This window comes from Pristis pectinata, chromosome 6, assembly GCF_009764475.1.
Source record: "Pristis pectinata isolate sPriPec2 chromosome 6, sPriPec2.1.pri, whole genome shotgun sequence".
NCBI classification, from domain to species: domain Eukaryota; kingdom Metazoa; phylum Chordata; class Chondrichthyes; order Rhinopristiformes; family Pristidae; genus Pristis; species Pristis pectinata.
Genome location: NC_067410.1, coordinates 19,502,307 through 19,517,911, shown reverse-complemented (window position 1 = coordinate 19,517,911; position 15,605 = coordinate 19,502,307). Strand labels below are relative to the sequence as shown.

Genomic DNA, 15,605 nt, shown 5'->3' with positions numbered 1-15,605 from the left:
GCGCACTTCCAGCACCTTCTGTTTTTACCTCTATTTACTTGATTGTAGAGGAAATTGCGCAAAGGACTAAGGAAGAATTTAGCCATTTTGCAATTTTTTGGAATTATTTTAGTTTATTTATATGTTTTAAATGTATTGACATGTTTTCTTATTTTAAAACATTATTTTGAATATTTCTAATAGCTCTTTAATGCTTAATTGTGTTTTGATAGCTTTATTGGGGAGCAGCTTGGCTAATTCTCAAAGCTTTTTCAGCACTATTTTGGAAGATAGTTGAAATTGAACTGTATTACCGTAGGTAATGGAGTCACATATATCCCAAACAGGGTTAGGTCATTTGTGTCCTTCTCTTAAGGACATGAACTAGATAGGATTTTACCACAATGTAGTATTGACACTAGCTTTAATTGCAGATTATTTAATTAACTGAATAGCCTCTATTGTACATTCTCTGATGCAAGTATATCCTTCCTTATTCCTTATGTAGAGAGACCAGGCATGTACAAAATGTTCCAGCTGCAGCCTCACAAGGACTCTGTATAATTAGAGCAAGATATATCTACTCTTGTACTCAGATCTTCTTGCAATGTAGAGGAACATTCTGTTTGCCTTCCTAATTGCTTGCTATATTTGCACATTAACTTGCACTGATTTATGTACAAACATAGTCAGGTCCCTCTGAACACCAATACTTATCAATTTCTCACAATTTAAAAACCACTATGTTTTTTTCTAGTTTTTCTACCAAAGTGGATGACATTATATTTTTCCACATTATATTCTATCTGCCATCTTATCAACTGTTCACTTTATCTATCGGTATCTTCCTGGAGCTTCTCTGCATTCTCATTGCCCACTCTGCCATCTAGCTTTATGTCATCAACCAGCATGGATATATTACACTTATTCTGCTCATTGCTCGTGCAAATCATTGATACATACACTGAACAGCTGGAGCCCCAGCACAGACCCCAGAGGCATCCAACACAGCCTCCCAACCTGAAAATGATTTCTTCCTAAAATTTTAATTAATGTGCTGGGGACCATATAATAGTGCCTTCTGGGACTAGCTCTGAGACTTCCATCTTTGCCTCCTATTAATGGAACTCACTGCACTGGAGTTTGCAATTTCTGCTCCCAGCAACTTTTGGTAATGAGGTAATCAATCAGTAGAAATATAAAACAATACTGATGGAGGTCAGCTTACTTTAGGCTACGTGAAAGGGTTTGGCAGGATGAATGCTTAGAGGATGTCTCTGTTGCCTGGAGAACTAGTGTCAAGATAAGGGGGCAAACATTTGGGAATGTGGTCAGGACAAATTTCTCCTCTCAAAGCATTGTGGATCTTTTGAATTCTCTACATCAAAGGGCTGTGGATGCTCAGTTGTCAATTGTATTCAAGGCTGAGATTGACACACCAGACTGAAATATGTCTCTTCTATTATACAGCATTGAAGGAGAGCGTTTCACCCCCTCCCACTCCTCCAACATATCCTTTTCTATAAAATATTCAGGTAATTATCGATGACACAGGGTTTGTAGCAGAGGTCCTTCACTCTGTGTACCAGCTGCTGGAATTTGTTATCTCCTCATTTTGATAGGCTGATTAGATATATTATTAAAATCAAGAACTCAAGATTTTAAAACAACAAAGTGTTATTTATTTACACAATCAGGAATGAACAGCGAACACAGTGAAATGTTTATTTATCTAACTTAATAAATAAAGTATTTAAGATGGCACTAGTCTTCCCTCAAGCATAAACTTCAAAAGGTCTATTTACTGTAGCCTCAATCTGGCCTAACTTCTTGGCAAGTTCCAAAAGTGAATCTTTTAAAATGTAGACTGCCATTAGGCCAATTATCTATACAAATACAACTGGCTACATATACTTCCGTAATATGAGGCTTCTGACTTTTGACTTGCTCATCAGAGCACTTGTGCTAATCAAAAACTATGCACCCATCTTAAATGTCTCAGATGAAGACATTAATCAAACCTACACAAGGCAACCAGTGAAAGTTTGCACTTGGTTAATGTGTGGTTGTTTAGAGGCCCCATAGGCAATATGTGTAGACAGGGTTTGGAACCAAATGCACTGATTGGTCTCATAAGCAGCTTGCCAACACCAGTTTCCCATCCTAGCTGCCCTCCTTCAGTGGATTCATTTTGGCACAGAGCCTTCCTTCAATGACCCATGCTGGCAAATGAATACTGTTTTAAATGTTGTTGGCTGCAGCCAAGTATTCCACCAATTACTAATGGTTGGGCCTCAAGTATTAAGGCATAGAATGGTACATTCCACACCACTTTATTTCCTGTATATTATGATCCGATTATTGCTCCAGTTAAACCCTTCTGACCTATAACATGGAACATTGGGGAACATTAAAATCTAGGCATGTATAACATACTTTCTACAACTGTAATATAACATAATGCTTATCTTGCTGTGCTAACCTCCTATCTTTTTCTTACACTTCCTCTGTAGTCCCTCCTTCTTTGATCTTCCCTCTCTTTTATGGAAATATAGAAAAGTAAGAACAGGAGAAGGCCATTTGGCCCTTTGAGCTACTTTGTCATTCAATATGATCATGGCTGATCATCCAAATTCAATACCCTGCTCCAGCTTTCTCCCTATATCTCTTGATCCTAAGAAAGATATCCAACTCTTTCTTGATTATTTTTAATTATCTGGCTTCACCTACTTCCTGTGTTGGAGAATTCCACAGGTTTACCAGTCAGGGAGAAGAAATTTCTTCTTATCTTGGTCCTAAATGGCTTTTCCCTTCTCTTTTGACTGGACTCCCTCGCATCGAGAAAATCTTTCCTGCATCTAATCTGTCCAGTCCTGTTAGAATTTTGTGAGATTTTAATGAGATCCCTTCTCAGTCTTCAAAACTAATGATTATGAGCCTAATTGATCCAATCTCTCTTCATATTATCAGTTCTACCGTTCCTGGAATCAATTTGATTGAGTCTTTTTGGACCTTTCCATAGCAAGAACATCCTTCCTCAAATAAGGTGACCAAAACCGCACACAATATTCAAGGTGCAGTCTCACCAAGGCCCTGTACAACTGCAGCACGAGATCGCTACTCCTATACTTGAATCCTCTTGCTATTAAGGCCAGCATACAATTCGCCTTCTTAACAGTTGCACCTGCATGCTTACTTTCACCCACTGATGCATAAGGGCATCCCATTCTTGTCGCACCCTTTCCCAATCTATTGCCATTTAGATAATAATGTGCCTTCCTATTATTGCCACCAAAGTGGATAACTTCACATTTATCATGAACAGCTAGAGCCCCAGCACTGATTTCTATGGTACCTCACTAATCACAGTCTGCACTCAGAAAAAGACTCCTTTATTCCAATTGTTTGTTTCCCATTCACCAACCAGTTCTCTATCCATGTCAGCATCTTACCCCAAACAGATCGGCATTAATTTTGCATGCTAATCTCTTCTGAAAGCGGTCTGAAAATCCAAATACATAACATCCATTGGTTCTTCCTCAAATATTCTGCTAGCTATATCTTCAAGAAGTACCAGTAGATTTGCCAAGCATGATTTCCCTTTCATGAATCCATCTGACTCTGTCCGATCCTGTTGCTCTACTTCAAGTCTCTGCTATAACGTCTTTTATAATAAATTCCAGCATTTTCTCCACCCACAATTTCAGACTGACTGGTCTATAACTCCCGATGCATCTTGTTTGTCTCTTTCTCTTAAAAGATGTCATGTTAAGTTAAAGAAAACAGGATAAGGAAAGCAATGGTCCAGCTGCCTTTCTGTCTCTACTTCCCCTTGATTTAAGTTAGAATCCTCATAAATTAAAGGCATCAAGATTGGCTTTTTCCATCCAACATACCAAATGGGTGGAGATAATTATATGGCTTCAAGCTTCATCTATGTTTTTGTTCATAACTATATTGTCGCCATTAATTATGTCAGCTACCTAGAAGTTGGTTGGTTCCTCTAAAGGCACATTAAAAAGTTGGTTCATGGCACGCTAGTGAAACTTTTATTCTTGAGCTGGCTGCTGAAAAATGTAGTCATGCATTAGTCCCTGAACTTTTTGTGTTACTGAATAGGCCTTGCATTCTCCCAGCCTTTGCTTTCTCACTCTACTAGGAATTTAGGTAGGTTGAGCTACCTAAAGGAGGGAGGGCTGGTTGGGTTGCCCACTCTCCTGACTACGAAAAGGGACAGGTTGTGGGTGGGATTTAGTGTGGGAAGGGTTATCATGGGTATCAGTCATCAAGGTAATCTAGGTGATAACATCACCAGTGGCTCTTTTAAGGAGTTGTAACAGAGTTGGGGATTTCTGGTCCCAACCTCATGGACTCTGGTGATTACATAGGAAAATTGGTGTTCCATTTCAATCTCATCTGGGGCAGACAACTTTCAGATATAGGAAGTCTTTTACAATATTGGGTTCTTGACTGTCCCAAGGGATGGAAGCTTCGTTGAATGGTTGGAGATCAAGACTATCTGATGGATAGCTAGAGGTCAGCTGCTGTGCATATTGGTGGAACTGACCATAAGTCATTGGGGTGGGGTAGGTTTGCCTTCGTAATTTTTGGGGTATTGAAGTTTTAATTGGGGTAGTATCATCAGTGGGGTTGCATATGAAGGGATGGGGTTAAGGGGTGTGTCAGAGGGGGTTCGGATACTGGGTCAGGTCAACAGTTCTGTGGATCTGGTTAGAATAGAGTTAGGCTATTATTATACTTCAAGAAAGCTTGAAGAATAAAAAACAGTAATATTGTTAAAATAGATGAAGTCCAGCATTTCTTTCTCATTATAAACAGTCTCATGCAGAAGGCCTCATTGTATGTTGTGGCTTCTTTGTTAGCTTAGTTGTCAGTAACTTAACTTTTCCACCAGGAGCAACCAAGGCACCGGTATAATGGAGAAGTACGTTTAAGTGTTGAGTAAGAACTGTAATAGCATCAATTATGAAAGTAGCATCAACTCATTGCTGCAGTTTCATTAAGCACTTTCTAGTATTTAGCATGTACTACAAAATGGACAAGAATAAAAGGGTTTCTAATTTATGCAATCTGTAATGACTATCTGATTATTATAGGAAAACCAAGATATGAGGGAATGTCACATTTGGGAAATAATGACAAACTTGGTAGAAAAACAAATTATCTGAAAGGCTAAATAGATCTGCCAATGATATAATGTGGAGGAAAAAAATCTGGTAAAGTGACATTTCTATTGCAAGAGTATTTCATAGCATAGTCAATTCGTTTGTAATGGCTTTCGTTTGTTTTTACTGTTAGTGACCTGGATCATTGTACTGACAGTTGATTATCCACTATACACCTTCCTGCACATGACATTCGAAATGTGGGACTGGATGTTTCTTGGTCCACTGCATTTTAATCCGAGGAGTGTGTGAGATCAATGGAAGAGTTTCTTACTAATTGAAGGCAGACCAAGGACGGAAGCAACAGAAGTTTGAATGTGGAAAAATGTAAATGGATGAAACCTGTACTTAGGTTTTAGAAACATAAGCAAATTAAATTCCAAATGGGCATTTTATAGATCAAGTTGCATCAAATCTGTAGCACAGAAGCAGCCATTTGGTCCGTAAGTATACACCAGCATTTATGCACCACAAGAACCTTCTTCCACACTACTTCATTTAGCTCTGTTGGTGTACTTTTTCAAAGCTTGTAAAGTGGGATGGAACTCATAAGAGGTCACAAACATCTGGTGATGGATACACCACAGGAAGTTCCTGGGTTTGATTTTTCATGTAAATTGTGGGCATTTCTGAACCACATCTGCATAGACCATGGCAGATGTACATTCCTAACAAATGGAAAATAAAATCTCTCCAGTGTTTGACTGCAGTCATTAGGAATAACCACATAACATGGAATGATTCATTGCCCGATTTACAAAGATGGAAGAGCTAATATTGTTGATCTACTTTCAGAGCAGTCTGTCACACCAACACAATTATCTGGCTTAAACATCTGAATTTAAAATTATAGTTGCTGTTGAAAATAGGTCTGACAAAAAAATTAGGTTGGGGCTGATGATCAGCAGTTGCTATGTACAACATCATTTGGATCAAAATACTGCTGCATCATTCTCAATTTTCTAAAATTTGGGGCAGTTGCAAAACATGGGTGGCGGAATGATGAAGCATTTTAATTAGCTATGGAGAGGTATAATTGAACTTGTGTACATTATCATTGAAGATATTGCAGGTAGATCAATTGACTACAATTTGAATACACCTATTTGTCTTCATTTACAAGCTTTCATTGACCTGGTGCTATAAAAAAAAGTTTCTTTGTTGATCTCTATGGAATCTTCTATTTTACCTAATTTCAAAATTAGATAAGTAAAGGTAATTTATACTTCCTCTTTAGCACAAAGTCTATGGAACTATACTAGGCCTGTGAGGATTTGTCACTTGTGTACTTAGCAATGTATAAACATTAACATGAAGCATAGGCATAGTAACTCAGCTCAAGGTATCTCACTTAAATTTCAAACTATGTGAGTACTTCAATGTTCTCTCTAATGTATGCAATTATTGTGTTCCAGTAGCTGATAAATAGGAATGAATAAATAATTTAAATTTATTAATTCTGGTAATAAATAACATATTTCTGCCAGGCACACAACCAATCCCCATCTATATTTTACATCCAAATGCCTGCAAAGAAATATCTATCTATAATCTATTTGTAAATGATCATTGATAATTAAAATGTGATTTTTCATAACTAGCTCGTTTCATTTGATTACATCTTTTTAAAAAATCCCATTACTGCTTTTTAGTTTTGGACAAGTGCATCCTACTTACCAACAGAATTGTTTTCAGCATCCTTTACAACTAGCCATTTACTACTGGTATACAGGTCCTCCCCAGGTTATAAGTGGATTCCATTCCTGTGAAGTGCTCATAACCCGAACAATTTGCAAGTTGGAAATATGACCGCGAACCCAGTTCCCACGCCACAGCAGCCAGCAAATCTATCCCACCGGTTTCCCAAACACTCATTTGTATTTATGGGATATACATAAGTCAGGCGCTTGTACGCTGGGGAGGATGTCTGAGATTTGGAGGGCAAAGATGAAATAATAAATGAATGTAAAAAGCAAAAAATAAAACATTTCTATATGCATTTATGAAACAAAGCTGGACACGTTAAGTGATGATCAAAATAAGCTCACAAAAATGACAGGAAAGATTACTAAAAATAAAATTACTAAATGTAAGCAGACAAGGAAGACGTGAGAACAGTGGAAGTGCTGCCACAATTCTGTTGGATGAGGATGTCAAGGATTTTGACCAAAAGACAATGAAAGAATTGTGAAATATGTTAAGGTCAGGCTGGCACATGGAGGTGAATGTGGAGATGATGGTGTTTCCAGGAAGCTGCTAGCTTTCTGGGCAGTGCCGTTTGCAGATTTGGTTTTGTGCTGCTGAAGGACGCCTGTTAAATTGTTGCAGTGGTACACTGATTAAAGCAGTGAAAGGGAGGCTGACAAAGCTTACTGTATTGCCCTGGGTAGTCATAAGCTTCTTCATTGTCATTGGAGTTGCACTTGTTTAGGCAAGTTAAATGTTTTCCATGATCCTGATAGAGCTGAATAACTCCTTTCCATGCCATAAAATTCCATGATGCTATGATGGTAAAGAGGGGCTTGGGGAGTTCTGGATGTGAGTCATTCACCGCAGGAAAAAGGAGCTTTAGATATGTTGACATTGGCATTTAAGGAGGAGATCCAATTAATTATATTCAGCGGTAAAACCTAGGATGTTTGTAGCGAGCATCATGCCATTGAATGTCAAAGGTTGTGCCATTTACCACTTGTCAATCTATATCTCTCTCTATTCTAGCCAGGGCTTGCTGCATGCAGAAATAAATTGTTTCATTTCAGGAGAAATTACAAGCTGAACATTGTGTGAACAAAAGTGAATGGCCCTAATTCTGACTGTGCAGTGGAGAAGAGATCCATCCCAAGCAACAGCTTGAAGGCAACTGAAAGAAGCGGGTCAGTGATGAATTGTTATTGAACTATGGAGGTAATGGTACAGAGACAGAACGAGAAGCCTTGGAGACATATGAGACCGCAGATGCTGGAATCTGGAGCAAAAAAACAAACTGTTGGAGGAACTCAGCAGATCAGGCAGCAAGGCAGCATCTGTGGGGGGGGGGGGGGCAGGGGGAAGGGTGATGCAGGGTCTTGACCTTAATCATCAACAATTCCTCCCCCGCCCTCCCTCCCCCCCCCAACACACATAGGTGCTGCTTGACTCGTTGAGTTCCTCCAGTATTTTTTTTGAGTGAGAAGCCTTTTTTGGTTTTGTTCTGGCCATAGGTTTGATGGCAGTCTCGCTGAGTTCAGGAAAGCCAGGAACAAAGGAGTTGTTTCTGTGCTGCAGAATTGACAGTAACCTGATTGCAGAGATTTAAATATGGAATTGCAGGGAAAGATTTGGGAAGAAGTGATGAGTTCAAAGTTTATGGAAAGAAAATGGAGGTAGTAGTTCATAAGGATGGAGTGTTGGTACTTCAGGGAATATCTGAAGATAGAAGTTTGAAAGCAAGTAAGTACTACAAAATGGCCAAGGAAAAGAAAACTTATCAATCAACCTTTGGTATATCTCCCATAGTAAAATGCATGGCACTCACATCATGAAATTGGAATGAGTTAACATAAAAGATTCAAAGGTTATGAGGATCACATGACTGAACTAATACTAGTGAAATACTTGTAATTTGCTGCCTTTGTTTATTTGCTTTAGATGGTTACCAGAATTTGTTGTGTGACACAGTTTGCTCGATGGTAATTAACCATAATTAATTTTATATTTTTACTGTCCTTAGAATGAAAGAGTTATCATTGGCTTTAGTATTAAGTTTTAGACAATGCAATATACATGGTAATTATTTGTATGGGCCACTGTTAGCAGCTTATTAAGTGGTTACTTTGGACCTGTGGTGCTCTCCTCCCTTACCTCAATAATATAATCCTTTCCATCCTTTCCGTGGACAGCCTTCACAGCACAGATGTCCAGTCCACCAAACATTTCAGAGCACACATCAACCCAAAGCCTGTACCTGTTGTCGGGAAGAAAAACAGTTTTTGGTGATTGCCTTATCTTTTAACTGTGCTACATTTTAAAGCTGATCACAACCACTTGAGCAAAGAACATCCTGTGCAGCCCTCAAGAAGTGTTTATTGCCTGTCATATAATATCTATAAAATAAAATGGTATAAAACACTACTGCTAAGTTTTATAGCTCTGGTGTATCGAGACATAAACCTTGATTTTAAACCAGGATGGAGATTGTTAAACTGGAGCTGAGGCAGATGACAAACTGTCCATGGGAGGCTGAGAAGATGGGTGGTGGATGTGCCACAAGATTTCAGGTGGCAGAATCTAATGAAGAAATGGCCAATGACTCTTAGGAAATTCAAATGGCTGTCAAGAGGATATCCTGATTTGGGACTGGGAAGGGAAGTTCAAGACCCACAAAAAAAAACAAGAATAGATTTCTGGTCTGTGGTCTTCTTGCCAATAAATTGACATAATGCTTTCCTATTTAAGGCCTCTAATTAAGAGTGGAATGGGGTTCTAATGCATGTTGGGAGCCTAATCTGTTTATACAAATCATCCTTAATCCCAAAACGTTATTTAACAAGTTTACGTATGATCTAACTGTCTTCAGCTATTGTCTCTCTGGCCTAATCTAATGAGCAGGTTAAAATCACTATAGACAGCAATATCAATACAAATATAACACATTTTAACCAACTGATAACTTGCTTTCCATCTTGTGAGTTGGGAATTTAAATAGCCTGAAAGGTTCTACAATATAGTAAAGGACAGAAAACCAGTTAAGGACTAGGCTACAGTTGTGTGCTTTAATTAACTAAAATACTGGACATTTCACCACAAATCTGCTTGCAGTGATTTTGGTAAACAGCTACTTTAAGATGTGTATAATTGTTTTTGAAAATAATAGATTGGATCGTACTCGACCTTCGTTGCACCTCTCGGTTAACCCTGTGGCCACCGTCAAAGAGCTTGTGCTGCCAGAGACCTTTTCAGTGTTTCTAAATGCCTTGGATAAGTTGAAAATATGTAAGTAATAAAACAATGAAAAATTATTTAAAGAAATAATATAATTCACTTAAAACACATTTAACTGATGAAAATTGCCGTGAATACTTTCAATTAATTCAAATAAAGGAAGGAAAAAAAATCCTTTTAATGCAGGGGAATGACTCCATTCAAATGAAGGGGCCCACTTTAGGCATAGCAGGGCTGGTTGTCACAAAGCTGAGGGGACAGATATGAAGTGTATTTGACTCCTTGGCTCAGTAATTTACCTGGACCCAATGGTAAGTCTAGGAGCAGAGCAAGAGATCAGATGAGCCAGTATCTGCAAGTTCCATGTTCCTGCATTTCAGTGTGTTGGAGAGAAAGTCCAGTGCTGACATGTGCACTGCAGGTACCTCAGTGGGTCTCCATGGAACTGCCAGCTAGCCGTGAGTGACCTAGCCCAATAACTAAAAATGGGTCACAGTCAAGAAATGGTATCTGCCGACTATTCTGGTGGAATTATGTTAGCAATTCCACTGGTGGCAAGTACTTTCAGACCCGTATATTTTACCATATGGGATTAGATTTCAAAGTAAACTGCTTTAATTTACTTTATCTAGCTGCTGGGTGGACTGGAACACAAAAATGAATGATCAAAAACGAAAATATTGTTGATAAGGAAAATTGGAAACATTTATCCAAGATGCTTGCAATGATGAGGTAATTGGTAGAGACCACTGCTGGGTATAACAAGGCAAGATTTGTGAAATATTTCTTTCTGCTTAGCTATGGGAATGGCTGACAATAATTTCATGGATATCCTCTGGGGTAAACACAAGCTGAACTGTTTCTCTACAAAACTCTTTATCCATACTTTATGCAACATAATATTGGAGTATGACATATCATCTTTCATAATTTTCAAGAAAATTGAAACCAGGTGTTCTGTTGCTTTGTTAATCTAACTTAAAGTACACAAAACATTGGACTTGCATCAAGAAAACTATTGGCAAAATCAGACTAAAAAAGTGTTCAGGTTATCCAGCGGTTTGAATACAAATGTACCATTAACACAATTTAAACAATTATAGCCATTTCCTTTCCTTGTGCTCGTCATCTCTTTGCCTATTCTTCATCTCCTCATGTTTCATCTTGGCTTTTGAGCTATTGCTGGTGGGAAGCATTAACCATCCCAAATCTCTTCTGACTGTTAGCCCTTCCACTGCCATAATATTACCTGAGTATAGCTGGAAAGTAAACAAGATTTACACTGTTGTACTACCAACAAGGTTATAGTGGTGGGATAGCAAAAAGCTAACATTTTGAATGAGAACTGCAACAATATCAATTTCCTCAAGTGCCTCTCATCCCCCTTTTCCTCCCTATCTCTCTCTGCCCCTCTACGGATGGGGTATTGCTGGTCGTGATGGGGAAAGATTTTTGCCAAGTGTGCGGCTGTGGATGGAATGCATATCAATAGCTTGTGTTTATCGTAGGAAAGGAAAGAAAACAAAAGAAAAACCTGAACCTATGCTGGAAACCTGATTTATAAACAATCACGCTTATAGTAGACATAATGCATTGGCATCCTTAAAAAGACAAAAGACCGATTAGCAACTTAATTAGATTTGTGTAATTGGAAGCTAGAAGGGAAGTGAGTCTGTTGATAGGAGTCAATGAAAAGTAAAAACATATGGGCAATGGAGGGTTGGCATGAATTTTTAAATTTCTGCTTTTATTGTGTATTTATAATTTTGTTTTTTTTCTTCCTTTAACTTGCTCTTTGTGTGCATGTTTCCTTTCACATTTAGCCGGTCCCATATTATTTATTTTTTAAATGCTTGTTCAGTACTTTGCTGAGATGTTCTTTGGATGTCATCCATCAGTTTACACCTATTGCTGGTCATTCACTCCCCTTATCTGCACTCTGGACCATAGATGGGCACCATCCTTGCTGTTCTCTCTCATTTTGTGTACTGACTCATTTTAAAGGGCTCACAAGTTGTTTTTGCAAGATATACTATGCATTAAAACATTTCCTATAAAAAGTTGATTCTTGCAACTGGCAAAATAAAAAAAAGTACTTTAATTCACAATTATATCTTTTATACTTTGTCCTGCAGTAACAGTGCCCCCTAGAGCCTAGATGGTGATGTAATAAGGGTTGCATTGGGATACAGAGATAAGCTTGAATTTTCGGATGAAAGGCTATCAACCTGAAATGTTTGGCCAAATTGAGCTGATCCTTTTGAACACATCAGCGTTCCACACACATTATCCCCATGGCTGCACTAAATGCTTGTGTTTGTCAGGCTGGGGTCACCCTTTCAACCCTTCCATACCGCTCAGCAGCAAAGCCATGAGAGTGGCTAAGCTACACGGAGTGAATCAGAATCAGGTTTATTATCGCTGACATATGTCATGAAATTTTTTGTTTTGCAGCAGCAATACAGTGCAAGACATAAAAATTACTGTAAGTTTCAAAAATAAATAAATAGTGCAAAAGATGAATAACAAGGTAGTGTTCATGGACCGTTCAAAGATCTGATGGCGGAGGGAAAGAAGCTGTTCCTAAAATGTTGAGTGTGGGTCTTCAGGCTCCTGTACCTCCTCCCTGATGGTAGCAATGAGAAGAGGGCATGTCCCAGGTGGCCAGGGTCCTTAATGATGGATGCCGCCTTCTTTAGGCACCACCTCTTGAAGGTGTCCTCGATGGCGGGGAGGATTGTACCCGTGATGGAGCTGGCTGAGTCTACAACCCTCTGCAGCCTCTTTCGATCCTGCACATTGGAGCCTCCATACCAGGCGGTGATGCAACCAGTCAGAATGCTCTCCACTGTACATCTGTGGAATTTTGCAATTCTTTGGTGACATACCAAATCTCCTCAAACTCTTAACGAAGTAGAGCCACTGGTATTCCTTCTTCGTGATTGCATCAACATGTTGGGCCCAGGATAGATCTTCTGAGATGTTGACGCCCAGGAACTTGAAGCTGCTCACCCTTTCCACCGATGACCCCTCAATGAGGACTGGTCTGTGTTCTCTTGACTTCCCCTTTCTGAAGTCCACAATCAATTCCTTGGTCTTACTAACACTGAGAGCGAGGTTGTTGTCGCAACACCACTCAACCAGCCTATCTGTCTTGCTCCTGTACCCCTCCTCATCGCCATCTGAGATTCCGCCAACAACAGTGGTATCATCAGCGAATTTAGAGATGGCGTTTGAGTTGTGCCTAGCCCCACAGCCATGAGTGTAGAGAGAGCAGAGCAGTGGGCTAAGTACGCATCCTTGAGGTGAACTAAGGCCCTGCCAATAAAGGCCCTTCGCTGTTTCCAATTGTTTTTGATGAACAAAACAAAATCTAAAAGAAGAAGTTAAAAAAATGAAAAGATAAACTTATTTAAAAATATAAACTGTTGTTAATTAATTAAAATATAAACATACATTGAAATAAAAAGAAATAAGGCTTACCTAAATTTGCCATTTAAATGAAGGACGATGACCCTATTCAAATGAACAGCGTAGATGTGCCAGCTATGACCACCATATAGTTGAGAGTCCAGATAAGAAGCTCCTCAGCTCAGCAACTTATGGAGTGCCCCTGGACTCCACAGACAGACAAGAGGTAGCGACCAGCATGTTCCTGAGCTCTGTGCCCCTTAACTATGTTTCTCTCACCTGACTTGCTGAATATTTCCAGCCTTTTCTATTTTTATTTCAGATTGCTGGCATCCGCAGAGTTTTGTTTTTGCATGAGTTTAAATGGGGAACTCACTCACTAGTGACATGTAAACATTTGCTTAAAAGTCAAAATGTAGGTTCAAATTCAGGTTTGGTTGCTACCATTGTTATTACTTATCTTTACAGCAATTTTGTGAGGCCTTTGACATGCTCAGATTTGATGATTCCAGAGTTGGTTCTATATTGTCTTGGACATGACAGCTTTGTGTGTACGTATCCCCTGATCAAAGTTTAGCATCTGTTGCAAGGATTGGAATGCATCCAGGTTTCCTGAGCCTAGCTGGAGTTGTCCTTCTTGGGTGTCCAATACAATGTTCCCTGTGGGTTGAGCATGTGTACATAAAGCCAAGTAATGGTAACGTTACTGCAGTGGATACAATTTTGCATCACAAATATTATTCATGACGGTGACAATAGCTGTCACGCAGACTCAAAACTTAGGAAATAATTGCTCAACTTTCAAAATAAATTCTTCTTCAACTAATTAACAAGCTCTACCATTTGACCTTTTGCAACAGTTTTTGCTGAGTTGGTACTTTCTCAAGTATTCTCATTAATGTATTTCAAGTGCTGCAGTTTGGCTTCAGTGCAGGAATAATAATGAAGCTATCCTGGATAACTCTTCAGATTATCAGAGATTCTGTAGTCTGTCAATGAAGTAAAGTTGGTTATAGATCAGAAAACTACTATAGGATATATTCAGAAACTGACAAAAGCCCTGATGTTACAAGATCAGTGATTAAATTCAATACGAAATATGCCCCCCAACTAAGGAAGTGAAAACAGTGCATAATCACTCCAATCTTAAAGGAAATGTTTCAATTTATTTTTCAAATGCTATGAAGATCTACAATTTTGTGTTGGTCAATGGATCTATTCAACTGACACCAGCTTCTCATCAAAACAAGAGGAATATTTTACATTGACTGATCCTCAGTAGTTGCTTTTTAATTATAAGATACAAGAACAGTGCAGAAAATATGCTGTAATATTGAATTTTGAGTGGAAGTAATTTCTGTGTTTGAATTGTTTTAATATTTCCGTCGTTTGATCCTTCTTGTCATCCACCTGCCATATTTTTTATGGTAATTGAAAGTCAAGGGTAGATGGTTAGATCCTCTTTTGTTGGTACTGGTTATTGCTTGGTGCTTCTATGGCACAACTATTACTTGTCCCTTATCAGCATATGTCTGAATTTTGTCCAGGACTTACTGCTGTTTCATTTGCTGAGGAGTTGCAAATGGAATTGTCTAATCATTAGCAGTCATCCTCACTTCCAACCTTTACATGGAAGGAAAATCGCTGGATTTACATCCAGCTGACCTAGAACACTACCTGCAGTGAAGTCCTGGGGCTGGGAGACTGACTTCTGACAACCCTAACTATCTTCCTCAGCACTTCATCCTACAAATGACTCAACCTTGGCTACAAAATACTACATTTGAGACACATTAACTTGCCTTAAAGAGTTAAAAAAGATTCTGAAAAGAACATAAAATATACAATAGAAAGTTAGCACAAAAATAAAACAATTATAACATTTTTGTAACTCAAAGAGATTTTTTTGATAATTAAAATTATTTTTCTCTCAGTCCAACAGGTGCAAAAGGCAAATCTTGTAATATTATCTGTGGTGCTCTTTTAAACATTTGTTTAAAATCTAGATCTTAATAAAGCTAACATATAAATGGGCTTAAACACCTTAAAATACTATTATCGCTGTGTAGGAGATAATCAAAGGGCCGACTTTCTTGGTGCACAGGGCCA

At 38.6% G+C, this 15,605-nt stretch overlaps 1 protein-coding gene across 1 annotated transcript in view; it reads right to left on the bottom strand.

Moving 5' to 3' along the window:
* syn2b (synapsin IIb) overlaps positions 1–15,605 on the bottom strand; it is a 277,798-nt gene that overhangs the window by 31,725 nt on the left and 230,468 nt on the right. The window contains 1 exon segment of the mRNA XM_052017352.1: positions 9,006–9,108. Coding sequence (XP_051873312.1) covers positions 9,006–9,108 — 103 coding nt within the window.